Here is an 18287-nt window from a genome sequence, read left to right as displayed (position 1 = left end):
TTTTTTTTTTTTTTTTTTTTTTTTGTAGAAGTATAGGTCGCATCGGAAACATTTGCTGGCACGTGAAGCGGAGGCGGCGAGTTGGAGCCAAAGGCGGCAGATGTATGGCTCGGCGTCGGGCGGTAACGCCGGGAAGAGAGAGCTCAGCCCTTGGAGTGCACCCACCATGGGATTTCCGCCCATGACGCCCATGCATCCTCATTTTAGGCCATTACATGTGTGGGGTCATCCCACGGTGGATCAATCTCTAATGCACGTATGGCCAAAGCATCTCCCACATTCACCATCTCCGCCACCTCCTCCGACCACCCCGCCATCTTCATGGCCACACGCCGCCGCTCCTCCTCCGCCCCCTGACTGGCACCACCACCACCACCACCACCACCAACGGGTATAAGGAGGAAAAAAACACCACTTTTTTTTCTCTGTTTTTTTGTTGTTCTTGTTCTTAAATTTCTCTCACTCACGAGTTGTACAAACTCAATTTTTTTTTGTTTTGTTTGGTGTTGTGTGTAGGTTCCAAACGCCTTAACCCCAAGAACGCCGTGCTTCCCACAGCCAATTCCGACCACGGTAATTTATCTGTGTCTCCCTGACTCATGTTCTTGGAGCTTTTCTACCTGTCTCTTTCCATTTACAACTTTGATTCCATTTACATCATAAATTTTCCATAAGTTATTAACTATAGATTATCGATCGAATAGGTTAAAAGGTTTGAATTTTCATACGCGTAAGAGAGGGTTTTATTCTTCCTAGATTAACAAATTTTAATGAAAATTAAGAGTTTGTTTAGTATCTGAATTGGTGAAAGATGTGAGATCCCACATCGGCCAGGGAGTAGAACGAAACATTCTTTAGAAGTGTGAGATCTAGTTAGGGGAGAAGAACGAAACATCTAGGGTGTGGAAACCTTTCGCTTTTAAAAACCTTGAGGGAAAGCTGGTAAGAGAAAGTCTAAAGAGGATAATATCCCCTAGCGGTGGACTTGGACCCTTATAATAAGGGTGTGGAAACCTCTCCGAAGATCCCACGTCAGTTGTGGAGGAGGAGAACAAAACATGTTACAACAAGGATGTGGAAACTTTTCTCCAGCAAAAGCGTATTAAAAATCTCGAGAGGACGCTTAAAATGGCCTAAAGAGAACAATATCGGCTAGCAGTGGGTCTGGGCCCTTGTAATAAGGGTGTGAAAACCTCTCAAGCTTACGCGTTTTAAGAACTTTGAGGGAAGCTTAAAATTGCCCAAAGAAGACAATATGGTGGGTCTGCGCCCTTACAATAAGAGTGTGGAAAACTCTCTAGTATAGATGTTTTAAAAACCTTGAGAAAAAGCCCAAAAATAACAATGTTTAAAACGTTTAAATAAGACAATATGATTCTATTACCGAATATATTTATAAATAATAGAAGTGGTAGAGAAAGCTGAGTAGAAAAAAACATAATGATTATATTTTGGAAGCAGAGATTTGGTGGGGCAGCGTTCTCGGTAATTCCACCGCCACATCCGATGTACAAAGTAGAGCCCACGACCACCGTCGGCCGTTCTCCCACCCACCTTCCTCTGGACTCTTATCCAGTAAGATCTCTATCCCTATCCCGTTTTGCATGCAAATACTAACAATTCTATACCCAATAATTTTGATTTCATTTAAATTAAAATTGTGCAGTCCAAAGAGAGCATAGACTCAGCTATTGGAGATGCTTTAACCAAGCCATGGCTGCCACTTCCCCTCGGCCTAAAGCCTCCGTCTTTGGACAGTGTCAAAGTCGAGCTCCAACGACAAGGCATTCCTAAAATACCGCCCACCTGTGCTTGACCATCATCCCCGCCAGCCTTAATTTGACGACATTTCTCTCGTGCTGCACTTTTCGATCCGTTGATGATCTAAAAATGCCGCCACCGCCGCTGCTACTACTTCTCTTGTTGCTTTTGTAAGAGGGTTTTTGGTTCTCATCCATTGCTCCTTTGGAGCTTCTTGTATTAACCCACCAAGAGTAACACTTCGGTTTTTGGGGCTTTTCCCAATGTCGTAATAATTATAACACTAAAAACCAATAAAAAGTTACAACTTTTCCGACTATGCCAACTTAACAGCTCGTACATACAATAGTACGATAAACGATAGAAATAGTGTCATTTACTTATAAATTCATGATCTTTTTCTAAATTGGCTAACGTGGGACTATTCCCCTCAATAATCCTTAGGACTTAGGAGTAGCTCTCGAGACTGATCGGAAGCGACCATTACATACATGAAACGAAGTTTGACATAAAATGAAAGATACCCGTTTGAAAGTAATACAACGGTTCTTTTAAGGCTTAAAGAAACAAATTTGTGAAGATTAAGGATTTGAATGTGTAGTTGTTAATGTAGTAAAATAATTAATGAAGATGGAGAAGAATATAAATACTAAACTTAGCAATCACAGAACATAAAACTCGGAGGATAAAATAATGATAATGTTATTATTGAAGTTTGTATAAAGTGCAAATATAAAAAAAACATTAAATTAAAATGAGAAAAATAAAATAAAATAAAATGAAATAAATGGACATTATTCATTAAAGACGTTGAAAATGGCAGAGAGAGCAAAGAAAGAGACACACCCCACTTGTCATTGTTTTGTAGCTTTTAGCAACTCTCACACTAAACTCAGATTGCTCCCCCGTGGGCCCCACTCCCATCATATCTTCATCTTCATATCTTTTTATTTTTGCACTCTCACCCCCCAAACCTTTCCTATTTCCTATTTTTCCTATTTCCCAGGGGTATCAGTGCAAAAATAGAGAGATTCTGTATTTATTTATTTATTTTATTACAGATGTCCATTTTAGGCCGGTCCTAAATGGAGTGGAGATGGAGATTCTCTATTTAGACGGAGAAAGGAGGAGGGAGTGAATAATGTTTTTTTCCAGAGATGGAGATTCTCTGTTTGGAGGGAGAAGAGAGGAGGAAGTGAATAATGTTTTTTTCCATTATATACATGGGATCAGAGACGAGATTATATTCTCTGTTCCCATCTAATTACTCGCCTCCACTTAATATAAATATATTTATTTTAAAAATTTTATTATGAGAATCTAATAGTAGTACAAAACACTGTTTTATTTACTATATCAAAAAATATTTTAGTTAGTTTTGAAACTATATTTAAACTAAAAATTATATTATAAATTTTTTTAATGGTTAAAGATTATATTGTAATATTAAATTTTGAAGGTTAGAAAACGTTTCAGTTTGTTTATAAAATATATTGATTTCTTAATCAAAATTATGAAGTATTATAACATCACGACACATTTATTTGATAAGAGTTAAACTCCGACCTTGAACTTTTACTTAAAAATAAATTAATAAATTATTTGATATATATATATATATATATATGCAAATTTGTTTTTGGGACAATATTTATCAGCCACAAGATGTTGGGCGTGGGGCGAGACAGTGCATGGAGTGGAAGTAGTGTAAAATACAAAATTTGATAGCATGAATCATTGACACGTATCATATAGAACAAAAAATAGTCGCAATCGCTTTACGTGTCCATTATATCCTAAACTTTTAAAATTATAACTTTAAAGGTCAAATTATCAAAAAAAAATTTAAAAATTTTATGAATTTACTAAAATTTTATTATAGATGAAACTTAAATTATATCTAATGCATCAATTAGTTAAAAAAAAAGTATTATTTTGTTTTGACATAAAATTAGAAATTTATTAAAGAATTAAATAATTTAAAGATTATATATACTACTGTTGAGTTCCCTGGAGACCAGTGCAGTGTACAGAACACACATAATTCAACCATTATCTCTTCCAAATATAGTGATGGGTCCTCACTCAACTTTTTATTTCCACCTTCTAATGTTTTTGTCCTTTGTATCAACAATTCACCTATCTCTTTCTTCATCACCCTTCACAATTTCAAAGTTTAAGGCGTGTTGGATTCGCATTTCTCTCACAATTTCAAAGTTTAAGGCGTGTTCGATTCGGAACAAATTTAAAAGACACCGTAAAAATAAATCTTAAAAAGTAAAATAAAGAAGTATTATACCTTATATCTAAAAATAAATCTTAAAAAAGTAAAATAAAGAAGATTTGAATTTCTGATCTTAAAAAAAGATAATATGTACCTGATATCATTGCATTACGAAGACTGACTTTGACCCGACGTAAAAGTGGGGGCAGCCCTAGTGGTCGCCTCTTTGACTGTGGGGGACACCCTTCAGCTGCCGCTATCAGTTTAATTAAATGGGTAGCAACCAAACCATTTTTCATTCATTGAAGTGTTTTCCAATGCCTCTACGCCTCAAACTAATTCCCCTTGGAGATTTAGATATTATGTTGTCTATATCATGGGCTTCATATGAATCTGGAAATATGGGGCTAACAATTGAGGCCTCCAAGTTGACCTTCTCCAATTACATCAAATAACCTTAATGCAATCAAATTTGTAATTGGGCTTTGAAATTATCCTTTCTGCTACCTCCTACAACTAAAAAGAACAATAATAAAAATAAAATTGTAGCTATGATAATAAGATGAATATTAGAGATAACCACAGGGAATCCTAGAAGTACTTTCTGTTGATAATAGAATCGTACTCTTCATTTTTCTGAAGATAGTTGCGACAAAATGCCTACTTGATTCTTAATAATACTGAAGTACAGACTGCAATTTATAGTCATTTCTTCGTTAAACCAATTACAAAGTTCGTTAGTTTTAACATGCACAAGTAACGAACTTGTCCCTTATCACTCGATTTGTTCTGAACTAATCAACAAATTTGTAAATGATACCTCACGTTATAATATGGCAATGACACTAGGGTTAGTGTCGCTGTTTTCGGTCATCGTCATCCTCTTCATCAGAATCGCCACTCTCCCGGAACCTTGGATTTTTCTGCTGTTACAGCACGAACAGTTAAATACTGAAGCATGGCAACATAAACAGCCAAAGAAAGCAGTGTACATAGTAATCGTTTTAATATCGGGTAACAACTAAAGATTCATTTTGTAAGATGGAAGTGCCGCATGCAAGCACGGTGTGGTGTCTTTTGTCAAAACTTAAGCACACAAAGATGACTAAGGGCATGTTTGGAATTGAGATTGGAAAAACTAGAACCACATCTATTTTAAAATTAACTCATTCAAAATCACTCTTGGTTGTATGAAAATCCTTTTTAAAATGTAGAATCAATCGTTGAAACGACTATACAAAAACCACTTTCAAACATGTCCTAAGATGAAGCATCATTTAGAAATTACCGGTCTTGATTCATGATCAGGATTTCTTCTAGAGTCATAATCTGAAGTTCTCTTGGAGCTTTCATGGGCATGCCGATCATCATCTCGGTAGCGCTTACGATTGTGGTAATCTAGTTTTTTAAACAACAATAATGTAGTCTGATAAATATCAAGAAACCCCTGGAATGCAAATAAATTCCCATTCATCAGATGATTAAAATGCTTTAGAAATTTGATACCTCTTCCATGACGAGGCCCATTTCCGTGGCTTCCACCATGTTTACCGTCTGCAGGAAAAAAAAAAAAAAAAAACAGGAAAGTCAAGGCATATCAAATCAATAACGTTTATGCATACTGTCCATACATAGGATTCCTCATAGCAACTCACACTGCGGTATGACTGACGGCACAGAGCCTAGTGAACCAGTACCGTAATCCACAAGCTGCCTCTGTGCTTCCAACTCTTTCTGAACTAACTTTCCATAGCCACCTCTACGTTCAATAAATTAAGGAAACTACAAAGAAATGTGAAATTTAAAGGACATGGGGTGTCAAAAAATGAACATTATCAGACAAAATTTATATATGAATGAGCTATGATATTAAATTTAACAAAAGTTAAGGACGTTTATCACATGCCAATTGAGGAACGACAAACTAAACAGAAGGCACTCAGTAGCGCAACGGTAGTCAATGTGTAAGTTAGCCATTCGCACCAATGGGTTATTGATCCCCTCTTGGAATGTATGGCTCCTAGTTGTAATCTAGGAGGCATGAACACTCTGTTTTAGGTAGACTGTCTATGTCGTACTCAGACATGTGTTGGACATGGACTTATATAGACACACAAACATGTGCCCAACAAGCTAAAAAAAAAGTCGTCATATACATTTTTTCCAACTACAGACAGGACTGGGGCATGAATTTGGAGCAAAATTAAAGCCTAATCCATCCAAGCACAACCTAACAAGTGAAGTGAAAAAAAAAAGTAAAAGAAAGGAAAAAGATGGATTCTATAACATATTCTAATTCTCATACTTTAGATCATTCCTAAAACATTAGGATCACATATTCTTCCTCTAGCCATGACCAACCAAATCGTTCTATATTGTTAATTGACACGAGTTTATATGTTTTTTTTGTGAAGTATATTTATTTTTACGGTAAACTTACATGTTTTATCTATTATAAGGTATTAAATATATCAATACATACACATATATTCTATATGAAACAAACTGTCTCCAACATATCCATGTAATGGTTTTTTAGAAAATGACGTGTTGCATCCTCGCCTTTTGAGGTTGTAATCAATTTAATTTTATGAAACTTGGATTTGTGTAATTGTGTTTAGATTTTGCTAAAAAAACTGAGTGATATGAATCAACTGTGTATATTCTATTCTATATATATGTATATATAAAAAGAGAGAGGACAACAAATGAATATTGAGTTGATAAATGGTACCCAAAAAAATGCAAAAGATATCTATTTTTCAGTGCATCAGACAATGATTTCCATAATCTATATAGTGAGTAACAGTATTAAAAGAAAAAAAGGATATCAGGATCATAGTCTGTTCGATATTCATCACGCACCTGTGAACAACAAAGCAAAATGAAATAAACAGGAAGTGATTGTAGGACTCCAAGTCATGAATTAATTTGACATAGATCAGAAACACTACCTGTCCACCACTTCGACCACGACCCCATTGCCTGCCATCCTGAAATCCCCAATCAAAATCCGCACGGATGGGCCGATCATCAAGAATTGTTCCACTTATATATTTTACAGCATCCTCGGTATCCTCCCGAGAATAGTATCTAACAAAGTGTAGATAAAATAAGCAACCATTTTAAAAGGATAGCCCCATAAATTGAAAGGCTTAAATGCAGACATATGTAAAACATTTCTTGCAAGAATGAGTACCAAAGGCATGAGATGAGCAAACAATCTCAAGGTTAAAATGGACCCAGATAGATCGAATAGCGATCATTCCCAACTGCCTTCAATTATTCAAAATGATTTTGCACTAAGCAGGTGACAATCACGAGGATCAATATACATCTAGGTGCATATGAAGTGATGTATATGGACAGAAGAAAGCAGTAGGCTGCATTAATGAACTGCTGATAGAACTCAGGGTATCAAAGAAAAATCATTATAAAGTTAAATTGCAAGGACAGTAACACACGAGTATTTTCGAGAGACTACTCTCTCCCTCCCCCTGTCTCTCTTGCACAGAGGGCTAATAACAGCAGACAGTTTTGAGCAGCAAATACATAATTAAATACGTTTATTGAATAACTCCAATTGGCATAATATAATTGTATGGTTGAATATTGATAAAAAGCACATCAATATATTCTACTAGTTAGGAAGAAGAACTATGAAGTCTTACAGGACAAAACAAAAGCCACAAGGTGTTTTTGAATTCTTATCCAAACCCATGATTATCTTCTTAATTTCTCCAGCTCGAGAAAAAAGCTCATAAACTTGCTCTTCTGTTGTATAAAAGGACATATTTCCCACGTAAACGGTGGTTGAAGTCTGAAGAGCCAGTTCAAATTCATCTTGGGTTCCCTGAAATCTTCTATCCCGGTATACAGATAGCTTTGATGGGTCCTACAAATGATCAAGTTGAAAGCAGGAAGCTTGTCTTAGATAGAATCATAGAAACATCACCTATCACCTAACTACATACATGCGACATTATTCCTTTCAATAGATTCCTCTTACTTTGAATGCTTTTAAACATTTTAACCGTGTGTCGTAACAATAATCAGAGTACCCTTTGGTAACAAAATCATCATCTCAATTGATTTAAGCATATATCTTCGATAAAAGGTAAAAAGTTCAAATCTCACCAATAACTCAAAATAATAAGAATAATAATAATAATGGTGACAAAACTATAATATCGATCAGAAAACTACGTCTCAGACATTTGGTACCAAAATGAGTGTCGTAGCAAATAAAATAAATCGAAACAACAAATTTCCTTCATGCAGTTCACAGAAACTAACTCTCAGACATGTCCGAATATAACTTGCCAAGACGCCTTTGACACACCCCAAAAACCTAATGGAGCGGAAAACGAATCAACCATGCAATAAAATTTTAGGCATTAACTGCAGGAAAAGTTCTTCGTTATCTAAAATGGAAATAGAAAAGCAATTTACCTTGAACAACGAAGCCATGAACCCAAGAAGAACAAAATCTGCAACAAGACTCGAAAAACCACTCTAGCTGAAGTAGCTAGCAGACACTCAACGAATCAAAGGTTCAAAATGCAATCGTCTATATCAGGTGTCAGGAATTTGGGCGATAATATAATCAGCCAATGCGAGAAACAGAAGTGGAAAAGGAAGAAGTAAAGCACAGATTAGAGCCGCTTCAAATCAAATTAGCAGGTAAATTTCGGGTTGGAATTAGCTTAAGAACTGGAGAACTCGTTGGGTGAGCTCAGTCGCCCGATTCTGCTCGTGCAATTCTTCCCCCGCGCTGCGTTATGCACAATAAACTTACCCAATATTTATTGTACTACAAAAATTGAATGATCCTAGGAGTAATAACCTTCATTTATTAATTCAATATTTAATGTAAACTCTTAGGTTAAAATTAAAAAAAAAATTAAAAAAATCATTTTTTATCCTAAACTAATAAGATGGATTAAAATTAATAAGCTTATAAATTTGAAATTTAATTTCATGAATTAAAAAATTAGAGATTTAATTGTAAAAAATATAATAAATTTGAGGTTTAAACAGAAAAAGCGTAATTTTAGGGTGAAAAATGCCTTTTATTTTCAAATTATAAACGAAATGAAACAAAAATTAAAACTGATTTATGCATTATTTACTAAAAGAAGGCCTCAATTTTAGAATTATTTCGAAAGTGCCCCTTTTAAAATGATATTTCGAAATTACCCCGGCCGTGTAGCAAGTTAGAAACCCTTCACACTCAAAGTAGGGTTTTAGCTTTAACCCTCTGCAGCCAAGAAGCCAGAGTCGAGTTCTTGTTGTTGATAGTCTGTACTAAGAACGGACTTTCAGAATCTATCATTTCTTCAGATTAACAATGGCTTCAATTGGTGCTAGATCTGTTTTCCGGTCATTTTCAGGCTCGGCACGCCGTGCTGCTGCTCAGATCGGTTCTCAAGCCAAGTCGTCATCAAGTACTCCTTTTCGCATGGCAACTACGAAGCCTCTCTCCCATCGAACTTTCAGGTGCGTTGCTTAATGCTTTTGCGTCCATTTGAAGTGCCAAAGATTCTGTATCTAGAGATCTTGGAGTTTCTTTTCTCCAAAAGGAGTCAACGAAAACGGTGTTCCATCTTCAAATTTATTTCTCTCAGTTTTTTAGTTGCGATACTAAGCTCTAGAACTTTGAAATGACAACAAGATAGCCTTTCTCCTTTACCTTGTTTTTAAACAACGAGCTCGGCAAAATGCTTCAATAAATTAGGTAATGTATTTTGCCTGAAGGTGTGCGGCTGAGATGAGCTTCTGTTTGGAGTCGATGATGCCATTTCACTCTGCGTCATCTTCAGCTTTGATGACCTCAATGCTCTCTGTCTCGCGCAGCTGCTGCGGTTGGCTTCCCGAAGGTGCGTAACTGATAATTGAACTCTGAAGTTTCTTGATCTGTCACGAGCTAGATCGAAAGAGGCAAGGACGCTAATATAAATTTGTATAGCTTGGAATTTAGATCATATCTACGATTTTAGCATGATTTCTTCCGTGGACAAGAAAGAAAGCTGATAATTTGCCGGAAGTTGATTTTCTATTTGCATTGGTTCTTCGTTGGATGAATCTCAGATTTATAATTATTTGCATGAATCAAGAAAGAGAGCAGTAGCTTGGGCGAGAATAATGGTCAACTATATTTATAAATAGTGATATCTATATTAAGGTTTAGGGGTCATAATCTGATGTTTCTTGAGGATGAAAGATCTATGCTAGTATTCTTTGATTAAAGTAGTCATGTCTATGAACCATCAGACGGTACTCCATGAAAAGTTTTCTTTTTGGGTTAAATTTAGTACTGATACGGATTATTATGCCAAGATACCTGATCCAACTTCGTAATTTTCTTGTTTTTTTGTTTTGAAAGGAGAAGTGGGTCTGCTTCTAGGTTGTCTAACTAGATTTTTTACTCTTGAATTAGGCAGCTAGCACACTTTATAGGCCCATTGATGTTCTTCTTGCCTTCTTGTTGCTCTGGTGAGTTGGTGCCTGTAAACTCATATAGGACTGATAAAGTTGAACGGAATAATAGTTAACATGCATGTACAACAACTCGATCATTTTCCCCCTAGTAGACAGTTTATTACACCTAGTAGAAGATCTTCAAATTAGGATGCAAACAAGCCTAACAAACAATAACGATTCATTCTCTCTTTCCCCCACCTTCCATCACCATACATCGATTAGAGTTTGAAGTCCTTTTGCTGAACTCGGGTGTTATAAACCTTCTCTTGATTATTTTATATGTTTACTAGAACGAGTCATTCATGCAAAAACCTTCCATTTTTTTATTCAAATTGTTAATTGAAAAAAATACATTCCCCTGTTTTGAATGTAGGCAAAGACAAGACTAGATGAGGATCGAGAAGCAGGAAGGAATGACTTGACTTGTTTTTTGAGTTTCGCCTATAAGTCCTAGCGATGAATATCCCCATGCCCTACCCCCAAGACAAAGAATAGAAAGAAGAAAACAAACTTCTAGGAGATGATCCTATCAATAGGTTAAATGAGATGATTGTATTTGGAATGAAATAATAAACTACGATATTCTATTTCATTCACTGTGTTTGTAGATGGCTGTCTTGTGAAGTGTTGAAAGATTACATGTTCAATTTAGTTCTGCAATTATATTGGATTACAGACTACTCGATTGTTGCAGAATAAATTTCTGTTTTGCAATATTTACTTTGTTTGTCAAGTATTTGGCACTGTTGATTTGTTGTTATCTTCCCAATTCCACTACTTTAATGAGGAGTTTGCGGTTTAAATACACACACCTTTTTTTTTTCAACTTAATTTAAGGATGATTGGTGAATTTTTAATGTCTGCAACCTCCCAATTTGTTTCTTGTTTTGATTGGAATATCAAACTGACATTAATAACACATTGATCACTTGTGTTCATCAGCATGCAATGATGATCTATGATAAATGGCAAAAGAATCTGAGGAAGTTCTCAATCCAATCCTCTACAAGGACAGTGATTTCTATTAAGGGTGGTTTGTGAAGAGGAGCTTCCGATCAATAGCAATGGTTGATTGTTGTTTGACGACAGGTCTAAACTTTTAGTGCTAAAAATGTTCATCATATACTTCATACTTTACGTAGTACTCAAGTACTGTTAACATTTTTATGTGATCATATTGTATTTTGCCTGATGCATGGTTGAGTAGAAGCATCTTGAATTTTTTGCAAAAAAATTTCGATCTGCCTTTGAGTTTACATCCTTGTAAGAAATACTTTTGAATTTTGATTAAAGATATGAAGTTTTCACATCATTGTAAGGAATGATTCATTCTCCTTTTCATTCGATCGATGTGGGATCTCACACCGATAGATTTTGGATTTACATCCCACTTGCATTAAAAAGCAGATAAATGGTCTTTATCAATGGTCGTACCCCGCAGGGAGAAATTACATGGTTCAAACAACATTCAAAAGAGGAGGAGGAGAAACCTAATTCCTCCTTGAACCATTAATCTAATAGAAACATTAGCATTTACATAATTTACATGTACATAAAGCAATCCATAATAAGCGGTTTAAGGGGGTGGCTTGGAACCTCACCCATCAAATAAGCCCTGTATAGATTTAGAGTGCGTTCTTCCTTGCCTGAATTTTGCAGAAAATTAGAGGACTATCACGTCCTCTACCTAAACAAGTTGTGGATGATCAGGACTACGTCCCTCTGTCCATAAAACGTCGCTGCACACCATAATTCTCGAATTTGAGCTGATTAGTTCAGCGTTTTGAAACATGAAACCATGTTTGATGGGCAGAGGGAAACCCTTCCTGAAATACGAGTTTGCATTTGGCAACAACGTGGTTTCGACCAGAGTTTGCACAACGGGCTGCAAATTTGCAACGTTGAGGGATAATAAGTCGACTTGAAATAGACATAGAACAACTTTCTTTTAGAATGAAGGATAAATAGAATAGTAATCTACCTGAATTAGGTCCATATGCAGATTGCCAATATTGCTCCACTTCAACGACATCTCCAAATCGTTCAAATCGATGCTGCCCACCAGGTTGTTCCCTGAGATTTTAGCTGTACTGGAGGCATGAACCAACTGAAATGCAAAGAAGTGGAAGAAGGTTGAATCTTGATGATGCATTCATATCATGGTTTTCCAGTTCTGAACCAGTAAACTTACCAAGGAGATGCACGCAACTGGAATCAGTTCACCAGCTTCTACTACGTCAACTATCAGGTTTACGTTCACGGTTGCAAAAATCGGGTTCTCTGAAATCCTTATGACTGGTGGAGAAGGTAAAGTTATATTCAAGCTCATGTCAGCACTAGGATATTTCTTGTACAGTTGGGGAACAATAAATCTCCATCCAGCAGTATTTAGAAGCGGCTGGTTGGGCACTTCCTTCAAACTCCACTGCATAAAGTCTGCCTGCACATGAACGAAGATTTTGGTTGGAGAAAACAACCAGATGGTAGGTGTAGCCAAGTAATACCATTGTGAGATCCCACGTCAGTGGGAGAGGAGATAAGGGTGTGGAAACCCCTCCCTAGTAGACGTTTCCTAAAAACCTTGAGAGAAAGCCCAAAATGGAAACCCCAAAGAGGACAATATCGGCTAGCGGTGGAATTGGGCCACTACAAATGATATCAAAGCCAGGCACCGAGTGGTGTGCCATTGTTAGATCCCACAACGGTTGGAGAGAAGAACGAAGCATTCCTTATAAGGGTGTGAAAACATCTCCCTAGTAGACATTTCCTAAAAACTTGGAGAGGAAGCCCAAAATAAAAACCCCAAAGAAGACAATATCGGCTAGCGGTGGAATTTGGCCACTACAAATGGTATCAAAGCTAGGCACCGAGCGGTGTGCCAGCAAGTACGCTGGCCCCCAAAGGGGATGGATTGTGAGATCCCATATTGGAGAGGAGAACGAAGCATTCCTTATAAGGGTGCAAAAACTTCTCCCTAGTAGATACGTTCTAAAAACCTTGAAGGGAAACCCAAAAGAAAAGGCCCAAATAGGACAATATTTGATAGCGATGGGATTAGACCATTACAAATGGTATCATAGCCAGACACCGAGTAGTGTGCCAGCAAGGATGTTGGGCCCCCAAGGGAGGTGGATTGTAAGATCCCACATAGATCGGTTGGAGAGGAGAACGAAACATTCCTTATAAGGGTGTGGAAACCTCTTCCTACTAGAGGCATTCTAAAAACTTTGAGGGGAACCTAAATGAGAAAACCCAAAGAGGACAATATCTGCTGGCGGCGGAACTGGGCTTGAGTAAAAAAAGATAAAATACACATAATAAAATTTGAACTTACATCGTAGTATAGGGCCAAGGCAGAGTTAAAGACTGCTTCATCTAGTGTTATTCCAAACATTTTAGAAGGATCTTTACAGGAAGGTGAAGGTGAAGGTGAGTTTTCAAAGTGATACTCAGGCATTGGTAGCTTTTCTCCCGCCCTAAACAGCCCGTTGATCTTTAAACCAAAGGAGGAGCTGCTAAGCAAGGGTTCTCCCGCAAAAGTAGTATCAAAAGAAGCATTATCGTCCACTTTGACTGCCTTAGGAAGTGTTTGCAAAAACGAATCAACCTTCAAGATTCCTTCTCCTAGTTTCTTACAAATCGCCTTTTCAACAGCAGAACTTATCTGTTCTTCAAATGCATCAACCAGCCTATTATATAACACAATAGAAGATAAGAACAAGCAGGAAAAAAGTGCAGGTCGTATTCAAAGGCATTGTTATCCTATAATCTGGCACAGAAGTAAGGACGCTAGTCCCCGAAGAGGGTAGATTGGGGGGTCCCACATCGATTGAAGAAGGGAACGAGTGTCAGCGAGGACGCTTGGCCCCGAAGGAAAGTGGACTGTGAGATCCCACATCGGTTGAGGAGGAGAACGAAACATTCTTTATAAGAGTGTGGAAACCTCTCCCTAGTAGATGCGTTTTAAAAACCTCAAAGGAAGGCCAAAAGAGAACAACATCGACTTTACTATTAATCATTTGTCAGAAAGAAACGACTAAGGATTCCATCTTAAAAGCCATGTAAATGAATGTGTATGGCTATTCTGAGCACACAGCTGATTGTCATCATAGCTAACATGTCTGGATCAACCTTGCTGAAAGACAAGGCTAAGGGAACTTAAATGGAGAGAGGATCATGAGAATAAGATCATGCTTTTGGGCAGAAGACAATGAAATGCTAGCGATGTAAACAATTGATCATAAGGAAAAATGAAGAACAATTAGAACACAATACCGTCAAACTCAAAATTCCCAGAACAAGAGTTAACATACCCTTGATGGGTTCCTCTACAATCATGAAAGAGTAACATACCCTTGATGGGTTCCTCTACAATCATGAAAGAGTTACATACCCTTGATAGAGCCAAGATGCTCCTCCATCCAACTTTATAGACATATCTTGGACAGAACAACCGCATTCCAGAAGAAATAGTTTAAGAGTTTCTTCTTGAAGCTCCAATCCTAAATTCAGTCGAACTTCCATGCCATCGACCTGTTTCGAGAGTAATTTTATCTCATCAACTAATTAATGAATAAACAGACAGATGTAGATGAACTTCATACTGACATCATTCAAAACCAAAGAGACATATACCTGAACAGAAGCACGTCCTTTGTCAGAAATCTCTGCTGGAACAAGCCAAGTACTATAGGAATAAAGCCAATCCATGCTTAAGTCACAGGTAGTTCCTGAAGCAATAATAGAAACACCCGACTCACCTGGTTTGATATCCGAGGAAGGAACATCAACTCGGTATATGGTAGTGTTGGATAGCCTCATAAGAACGTTTCCAACAAATGGGATTTTGACTGTTTTTTCGGATTCAGGCAAATTAATCGGAATCACAGAAGAAATTGCCTTGTCTATGAGCAAGTCTTTGAGGAAATCAATACCCTTTTGGGATATGATCGCAGACATGAAGGATTGGGTCGGTGAAGGATGAGCATATCCCGGGATGAGCGAAGACACCAAGAGAAGCAAGAAAAGTATTGGAGACATGGAGAGTTCGAGGACGGGGAAGCTGGAGGGGAAGTAAGAAATCAATTGGCAAACCAGAAACTCAGATGAACAGCCAACGAGAGCAGAATGGAGACTTGTCGCTATTGCTCACCGTGACGGCGATTCTGTTCTAATATCACAATTTCAGCAATTACTGAAGGGTGGACTTTTTTTTAGACAATATATAAATTTTAAGGGTATTTTTATTGATTCGACCTATTTATTTATTATTGTTTTGTTGCTGGATTGGGCCTGAGTTCGATAACTTGACAAGAACAGCAATTTTGTTGACCGACCCAATACCTTTCGGGTTGGATTCGGGCATCTCCGTATACAAAAACGCAACCTAGGGCTGCCATTCGTCCGGTTTTGCCTTGATTTCCACCGGCTTCTGCTTCTCATTCTCTTCTTTGCTAAAGGTAATCCAATTACTCAGTATTTTTGTTCAGATTTTCTGATTTGTGTTGTGCGGCTGGTTCTGTTCTTACTCGGATTTTCTCGAAACTCAAGCGTTTTTTCTGATAATTGTTTCTGGGGTTGGGGTTATGTGATACGTTGATGCGGTAGGTGTACTCTTCTCTGCGATTGATAAGTATCATGTTTTCGATCAGCTGAGATCGTTGATTTTAGATTATAGATTTCATCTCTTGTACGATTGATCTTTTATGATAATCAGTGAGTTCTTTTTGTTCTTTTAAAATCTTAGTCACCCAACAAAAATCTAATGTTTCGAAGGCATGTTATATGAGCATGGATGTTTAGAATTTGCGAATTCCTAACTCGTGCAATGCTTTATGGCCTCTATGATAGTTGCCGGTTGTGATACTTTGCGAGCCGTTGATTGCCGCCCACGGGCGTTCCTTCGTTGTGCTATTCGATTCAGGCCAAACCTTATCTTTCCGCCATGTCGTCCAAGCAAGGTACTGTCTATTTCCTTAAGGTTATGGACGATTTGAGCTTTCTGTTTCATTTTCATCTTGTATAGGATAGTATCATAGGTCGGATTCGAAGACAACTGATTTAAATTGTGACATGGAGAGTCAATTGTGTGGTATGTATGTCTTTATAGGAGGGAAAGCAAAGCCTTTGAAGCAACCCAAGGTTGACAAGAAAGAATACGATGAGGTATGCTTTGATTTTATTACGTTATGGATGGATCCTTGCCGCACGTCTATTTTCTTTCTGGTTCGAAATATCATTTTGGTCTTTGTACGTCGGGTATCATTCCACTTTTGCCCATGTATTCTCAATAGACGTATTTCAGATCAATAGTAAGTGATTACCTTATACGACGTATTTCAAATGAGAGCAAGCTAGATGTTGTGTAGTAGCCTGCTTCACTCGTGTCGCAATGTGGAGATGAGTAGGTTAGCATTAGAATAGCTATCTAACCTCGAACTTGATGATGGCGGGAACTATGTGATTCTATCGAACATGTACACACAAGGAGGTATATGAGAAGGAATCACAAGGCTAAGAGCTCTCATTATGGATAGAGGGCTAAAGAAAAGCATTGCTTGTAGTTTGATAGAGATGAGAAACAAAGGCCATGCTCCCTTATAGAAGATGCATCTCATTTCGAGTCGATAGTAGGTGACTATGGGCCTGCCAATTGGGCAAGTTTTGTAGGGTGTTGAAGATAATGAAAAGGCTGATATGGTATGTAGTCGACTCCCGAGCACATCTGTGTGAACCAGGCCCTCGATACCAAGAACCTTCGAGTTTACGAGGATAGCCACGTTGTTATCAGGGATGTCTATAATTTTGAAACAAAATGATGAAAATATGTGTTTAGTAGTGAGGTAAGTAAGCATTTTTGTGATGAACAGGTTGATCTGGCGAATATGCAGAAGAAGAAGGACGAGGAAAAGGTGAGACACCTTGAACTTAGAGCAAGAAACTATCCCACAACTCTCTTGTGGCCCATGGGTAGCTATAATTTTGAGTTGTTTTATGGAATTACAGGCGCTGAGAGAGCTGAAAGCGAAGGCCCAACAGAAGGGGGCCTTTGGAGGTGCTGGGCTGAAGAAGAGCGGGAAGAAATGATGAACTTCCCACGCAATATATAGTATAATGAAAACTGAATAATGCAAGAGTCGAATGCTTTCTTCTCTTCTCTTCTCTTCTCTTCTGTTCTGTGTAAAAACCTGGAAGACCAGAATGAAATATGAATGAATGATTATTGAAGTTCGAGTGCTTTTTAATGTTCGCCCCCATTCGAATTACGTTACGAGGTCTTTCGCTTTTGCCAGATCTAGAGAGATACTACGAGTCCTCCATCCTAGATGGACAGATTCCATCGTAACCATCTTTACATCTTAAGAACAATATAGAAAAATGTTTGATTCCATTCATTATATCAAACTTTGAAATACTCTATATTCTCCCTTTCTAAAAAATATATATTTATAATCGAAGATGTTGAACATGATCATGTTTCTTGATGGATATTAATTAAAGTTGTTCTGTCCCAAATATCTACACTGGTTCAACTACAATTTGTCACGTGTCAAACTCTTCTTTCTTATTTTTAGAATATATTTTTTTTCTCATTTGTGACGGAGTGTACCACCTAAGTACTAGTTGAAAATATTTTGTTCGGAAAAATAATATTTTTTTTATAAATGAGATAAGACTTTTCTTTTTGTAAAGGGTAAAATTGTAAGATGGGAGGTTTTTTTTTTTTTAATTTTATATATATAGTTGTAAATATTATTGGTACGGTCTAATCTAAACTATTATTAGAGATAGTGTTGGAATTATGTGAAATTTAAAATTA

At 37.2% G+C, this 18287-nt stretch overlaps 5 protein-coding genes across 15 annotated transcripts in view; 3 read left to right on the top strand and 2 right to left on the bottom strand.

Annotated features, from left to right (window-relative positions):
* LOC111448281 (transcription activator GLK1-like) overlaps positions 1–2081 on the top strand; it is a 3906-nt gene extending 1825 nt beyond the window's left edge. For both annotated transcript variants that reach the window (XM_023087767.1, XM_023087766.1), the window contains 4 exons: positions 29–391; positions 517–573; positions 1462–1575; positions 1667–2081. In XM_023087767.1, coding sequence (XP_022943535.1) covers positions 29–391; positions 517–573; positions 1462–1575; positions 1667–1816 — 684 coding nt within the window. In that variant the 3' untranslated portion in view covers positions 1817–2081. The remainder of the gene's footprint in view (positions 1–28; positions 392–516; positions 574–1461; positions 1576–1666) is intronic.
* A 2177-nt stretch (positions 2082–4258) lies between these two features.
* Positions 4259–8784, bottom strand: LOC111448282 (nuclear cap-binding protein subunit 2-like). 5 transcript variants are annotated; one of them, XM_023087769.1, is made up of 9 exons: positions 8438–8784; positions 7657–7880; positions 6940–7078; positions 6817–6850; positions 5641–5748; positions 5492–5539; positions 5274–5383; positions 4806–4911; positions 4259–4501 (listed from the first exon to the last, which is right to left on the bottom strand). In XM_023087769.1, the coding sequence occupies exons 1-8, from the start codon at positions 8453–8455 to the stop codon at positions 4837–4839; spliced, it is 756 nt and encodes a 251-aa protein (XP_022943537.1). In that variant the 5' UTR covers positions 8456–8784; the 3' UTR covers positions 4259–4501; positions 4806–4836. The 5 variants fall into 5 exon arrangements, with proteins under 5 accessions (XP_022943537.1, XP_022943538.1, XP_022943540.1 ...); XM_023087770.1 differs by having other exon boundaries at positions 4259–4495; XM_023087772.1 differs by having other exon boundaries at positions 4806–4908.
* A 405-nt stretch (positions 8785–9189) lies between these two features.
* Positions 9190–11677, top strand: LOC111448284 (protein NUCLEAR FUSION DEFECTIVE 6, chloroplastic/mitochondrial-like). Of its 4 annotated transcripts, none has more exons than XM_023087776.1 (4): positions 9190–9484; positions 9743–9864; positions 10425–10480; positions 11411–11677. In XM_023087776.1, exons 1-3 carry the CDS (start codon positions 9336–9338, stop codon positions 10430–10432), a joined length of 279 nt encoding a protein of 92 aa, XP_022943544.1. In that variant the 5' UTR covers positions 9190–9335; the 3' UTR covers positions 10433–10480; positions 11411–11677. The 4 variants fall into 4 exon arrangements, with proteins under 4 accessions (XP_022943544.1, XP_022943543.1, XP_022943542.1 ...); XM_023087775.1 differs by lacking the exon at positions 11411–11677 and adding an exon at positions 10842–11204; XM_023087774.1 differs by lacking the exon at positions 10425–10480.
* A 162-nt stretch (positions 11678–11839) lies between these two features.
* On the bottom strand, positions 11840–15687 carry LOC111448280 (putative BPI/LBP family protein At1g04970). The gene is made up of 6 exons (XM_023087765.1): positions 15104–15687; positions 14862–15001; positions 13803–14157; positions 12660–12908; positions 12450–12575; positions 11840–12353 (listed from the first exon to the last, which is right to left on the bottom strand). Exons 1-6 carry the CDS (start codon positions 15506–15508, stop codon positions 12156–12158), a joined length of 1473 nt encoding a protein of 490 aa, XP_022943533.1. The 5' UTR covers positions 15509–15687; the 3' UTR covers positions 11840–12155.
* A 94-nt stretch (positions 15688–15781) lies between these two features.
* On the top strand, positions 15782–17709 carry LOC111448285 (translation machinery-associated protein 7-like). Of its 3 annotated transcripts, none has more exons than XM_023087779.1 (5): positions 15782–15927; positions 16319–16428; positions 16578–16633; positions 17338–17379; positions 17474–17709. In XM_023087779.1, the coding sequence occupies exons 2-5, from the start codon at positions 16413–16415 to the stop codon at positions 17552–17554; spliced, it is 195 nt and encodes a 64-aa protein (XP_022943547.1). In that variant the 5' UTR covers positions 15782–15927; positions 16319–16412; the 3' UTR covers positions 17555–17709. The 3 variants fall into 3 exon arrangements, with proteins under 3 accessions (XP_022943547.1, XP_022943546.1, XP_022943548.1); XM_023087780.1 differs by lacking the exon at positions 15782–15927 and adding an exon at positions 15985–16183; XM_023087778.1 differs by lacking the exons at positions 15782–15927; positions 16578–16633 and adding an exon at positions 15955–16183.
* Positions 17710–18287: the final 578 nt, after the last annotated feature.

The sequence above is a fragment of the Cucurbita moschata genome, unplaced genomic scaffold, assembly GCF_002738365.1.
Source record: "Cucurbita moschata cultivar Rifu unplaced genomic scaffold, Cmos_1.0 Cmo_Scf00010, whole genome shotgun sequence".
NCBI lineage: Eukaryota > Viridiplantae > Streptophyta > Magnoliopsida > Cucurbitales > Cucurbitaceae > Cucurbita > Cucurbita moschata.
This window is presented reverse-complemented; position numbering and strand designations above follow the sequence as displayed.